The sequence below is a fragment of the Nicotiana tabacum genome, chromosome 17, assembly GCF_000715075.1.
Source record: "Nicotiana tabacum cultivar K326 chromosome 17, ASM71507v2, whole genome shotgun sequence".
Taxonomy (NCBI): domain Eukaryota; kingdom Viridiplantae; phylum Streptophyta; class Magnoliopsida; order Solanales; family Solanaceae; genus Nicotiana; species Nicotiana tabacum.
The window spans coordinates 30,258,539-30,262,968 of record NC_134096.1 but is presented as its reverse complement, the minus strand read 5'-3'; the positions used below and the strand labels follow the sequence as shown (position 1 = coordinate 30,262,968).

The 4,430-nt window shown below is 34.3% G+C and overlaps 1 protein-coding gene across 1 annotated transcript; it reads left to right on the top strand.

The window, feature by feature from the left end:
• Positions 1 to 1,512: 1,512 nt before the first annotated feature.
• Positions 1,513 to 3,565, top strand: LOC107780798 (F-box/kelch-repeat protein At1g30090-like). The gene is made up of 2 exons (XM_016601374.2): positions 1,513 to 1,720; positions 2,063 to 3,565. Exon 2 carries the CDS (start codon positions 2,196 to 2,198, stop codon positions 3,411 to 3,413), a length of 1,218 nt encoding a protein of 405 aa, XP_016456860.2. The 5' UTR covers positions 1,513 to 1,720; positions 2,063 to 2,195; the 3' UTR covers positions 3,414 to 3,565.
• Positions 3,566 to 4,430: the final 865 nt, after the last annotated feature.

The window sequence follows — 4,430 nt, the reverse complement described above, 5'->3', positions numbered from 1 at the left end:
CGGATATCACGGTGTGGATCTCGGCACATATCGATGAAGAACCGGCAATCAGTTAAATAGAATATTTTTTTACCTTTTTTAGAGTTGTACTTATAGTAGGATTCCCCTACTATATAAAATGGGGTCTGATAATTCATGAGACACATTGTGACACGTACTTCAAAGAAATATATTAATATTCTCGCTGTTATTGTAAGTTTTTTCTCTCGTTCATCAATATTGTCCACTGTGAGCCCGAATCGAGGGTGAATGTTTCACTAAGGCTGGAATCATCCTCCTCGCGTGGTTTGAATTTACTGTATCTTTACTTGTCCATTCTAATTCAATTTATCGTTTTGTATCAAATTAATTCGCATATCCTTAAAACCACTTACAAATTTAATTATTATCTGATTTTGAGGGTAAACAATACTTTAGTAAATGTAGATGTACGAAAGATCTAAAAAGAATTCTGACGTAATGACTTCGATAATTTTGATTGAGTAGATAGGATTTTTGCTTATTTAATTATTAATTTCAATAAGGACAAATAAGAAAGTGGTTTAAATCACTTCTAATGCTTTAGAATCCTGACGAATGAACAAGTTCATTGTTGAACGTTCTAGGAATTATGTGTGATTTCAAATAAGGAAGGAATTATTAAGTTAAATGTAGTTGACTTCAAAGTCTTAAATATTAGAAATATTAGGAGTTCCTACAAAGAAAATTTTAGTTGATTTTAAATTTCTAAAAATTAGAAAAATTATTTAATTACAATTTTGTCCAATATAAAACTTATTTTTAAAATATAAAAAAAGCGAACGATATTTTGCTAAGAACGTTCGTGCTTTTAATTAATAAATAGTATATATAAATATAAATATAAATATAGATAGATATATATCGATATATATTATACATGATTTTTGGGTCAAGGTTGTTGGATTAATACAATATTTTTCAAAAGTGTATTAAATTAATAAAATGATATAGTCTGATATGGTCTTTTTTTCATCTTTTATGGTCCTAGAAATTCTAAAATAAAAAGTCTTTAAAAAGAAAAAAACAAACAAGAAGAAGGATCATGGTGGATCTTTTGATTATTAAGAAAAAAAACAATAAGAAGGATTAACAAGTATTGTACTAGTTGCTTAATTCTTACCCTAGATTTTAACCTTATATTTTGCTTAGGAATCACGTCAAATCAAACTTTAAATCCCAAAAAACTAAAGATAGGAGCTGCTTAAGACCTAATTATGAAGCCAGCCAAAACTGGTTTATTTTTATAGTGCTTTTTTTAATTTTAATTTATGTGATGCATTTTGACTAAACACAAATATTTTTTAAAAATAAATAAAATTTGTGTTTAAAAAATTAGTTCAAAACATTTATTTAATTATAGATTATTTCATTAAAAATAAAATAAAAAAATTACAATTAAATTATTTTAAATATATAAAGATAAGATTATTTTTTAAGACAGATTAAAAAAAGGTACATCACATAAATTGATTAGCCAGTATATGAAACAATGGCGCGTGACAGCTATATTCCCCTCGGAACATGAAACCATGTTTGCCACATAAATTTGAGGCTGGAGCCCAGTATAAATGATGAAAAATAAAATCTTTCTTTAGAAGCAGAACAAAGTCCTTTGGTTTAATTAATCTTAAGCGGTGCAGTTGTTGGTAAAGCCACCATCTTTACTCTTCTGCTGGTATCAACTGTTCTCTGTTAATCTGTAAGTTCAATTTCCTTAAGCTTTCGCTCTTATGTATATCTATACTCCTATCTCTGCTATAAAGGGTTGATCTGTGAATTAAATAAATATGGGAAAATAGGCCTTTTTGGTAAAAGGATTCTTGAAGTTATGAGTTTTGCTTATATTCAGGGTTTTGTTTTTGATGCTTTTGCAATTCTAAAAAGTAGTGGCTTTATCTAAAAAGTGAGCAAAGGTATTGGACTTGTGTATATTTCATGTGTCTGAATTTTGCCTTTGGATTTTTATATTTTATGGTTGTTAATTCAAAGATTATGTGTTTGATTAGGTTTCTGATTCACCCCTTTTTATGAATGAAACCAGGGGCCAGGGCAGGTGTATTGTATATGGTGTACACACTAGTGTGTTCATTTCTGAGTATTTGTGGCTCTTAAGCAGCTCTGAGAGAAGATTGGATATTAGAGGAAGGGATTGTACAGTGTTTTTATAAACAAACATGCAAAGAGTAAGGGTATCGTCACATCAAGTTCCAGTACACAAGCTGGGGGATTCACAAATGACATTATCCCCAAAGTTTAGGTTAGCTGCAAAGCAATCTGATTTACTTGATCCTTCTCTTGAGTTAGAATTATGGCAAAGGGGAGAACCCCTAATTCCTGGACTTCCAGATGATGTTGCTCTCAATTGCCTCCTTAGGATACCAGTTGATAACCATATGACCTGCAGGGTAGTCTGTAAGCGTTGGTATTCGCTTTTTGGCACTAAAGATCGATTCTTTTGTCGAAGGAAGGAGCTTGGATTTCATGATCCTTGGTTTTTTGTATTTGCCTTCCATAAAAGTACTGGTAAAATTCAGTGGAATGTCTTTGATCTAAACAACTTTGCTTGGCACACTATCCCTGCTATGCCGTGCAAGGAAAAAGTTTGCCCCGATGGATTCGGTTGTATTGCCTTTCCCCATGAGGGTGTTCTCTATGTTTGTGGTGGAGTAGCTTCTGATGTGGATTGCCCTCTCAATTCGGTGGTGAAATATGAGGTCCGGAAAAACCGCTGGACTGTTATGAAGAAGATGATCACTGCTAGGTCCTTTTTTGCTAGTGGAGTTATTGATGGGATGATTTATGTTGTTGGAGGAAACAGCACAGATCTTTTTGAGCTGAACTCTGCTGAAGTCTTGGATCCTAATAGAGGGATTTGGCGCTCTGTTTCAAATATGGGAACAAAAATGGCTGCCTACGACTCTGCAGTTCTTAATGGAAAGCTTTTGGTAACTGAAGGCTGGTTTTGGCCCTTTTATGTTTTTCCTAGGGGCCAGATTTATGACCCTCAAACGGATAATTGGGAGAACATGGCTTCCGGGCTTCGAGAAGGTTGGACTGGTTCCAGTGTTGTGCTATACGGGCGTTTGTTTGTTGTTTCAGAACATGAACGAACGAAGCTTAAGGTTTATGACTCGGAAACTGATTCGTGGGACACTGTTGAAGGACATCCACTGCCAGAGCAGATATGTAAACCTTTTTCTGTAGATTGCTGTGACAACCGGATTGTTGTTGTAGGTCGAAATCTTCATGTTGCTGTAGGACATGTCAAGAGCCTGCAGCAAAAGAACACATCAAGCAAACGCTGCTCGTTCGCTGTTTGCTGGCAAGTGGTAGATGCTCCTGAATCCCTTTCTGACTTTACACCGTCTAGTGCACAGGTTCTATTTGCTTAGCTTCATAGTTTCTATTAACATGCGTGGAATGTCTAGTAGTTTATCTTATGTATTTCCAACAAGGTCCTGTAATTGAATATAATTATCTTTGGGTATTCCTCAGTTTCTGCTCTATTTAGCTAATATATAGTAAATTCTGCTCTCCTCCTCAACCTTCAATGTCCAAATTTGATATAATGTAGTTCTTGATTAATGCTAGTTCACTGAGGGACATAGTCCATTGAACAATGATCTAATTGAACTATATTGATGAGATTACTGGGTTTTCAAATTGTATTAGTTCATTTGTGGAAATTATAGGTATCTTACTACTGTATAATATCCACCCTGGCGCAAGAAAATTATTGTGGCATTCTTGTTTGGATCCCCCTACGGAGTACTTCTCTCCTTCAAACCTACATTTTTGTACTGGTCTACCTAATTTATTTTTGAAATGGAACTACTCATCTGGATCCTTCTTTTCGAGGTCCGCTATGATGTTGTCAACATCCAGTTGAGTGCTTTTCCTCGTACCTTTTCTTTTTTTCGTCATTTTCATTTCCAGCTAGCAGTACCTGGTAAATGACCCGACCCAACCCGTCCTATCTTAAAAGAAAAGAGAGGGTGAAGGAGAAAAAGGCTTGTGTTGCTCCCTTATTATTAAAAAGGGCTGTGTGAAAATGAAGGAATAATTGATATGGTTTGAGCTCCAGTAGAAAAAAAAGATAGGTGATTTCTTCTCATCTTTCTCAGCTTTGGTGGCAAAGTTACTCTGTACATATATTTGTAGGATTAGCAGGTATTTGACATAAGCTGATGAGGATACCATCGACCACTCTTATTATAAAAAAGGGCTGTGTGAAAATGAAGGAATAATTGATAAAAAATTCGAATGGTGATGCATCCACATGTTGTACACACTACTACCCTTCTATTTTTCATACTATGATCACGATGTTGTCTTTTCTGTTACAGTAGTACATAATTCAATGACCTTAGGTTTCTCGTGGTGTAGTTTTGGTAATTTGTAATGAATAT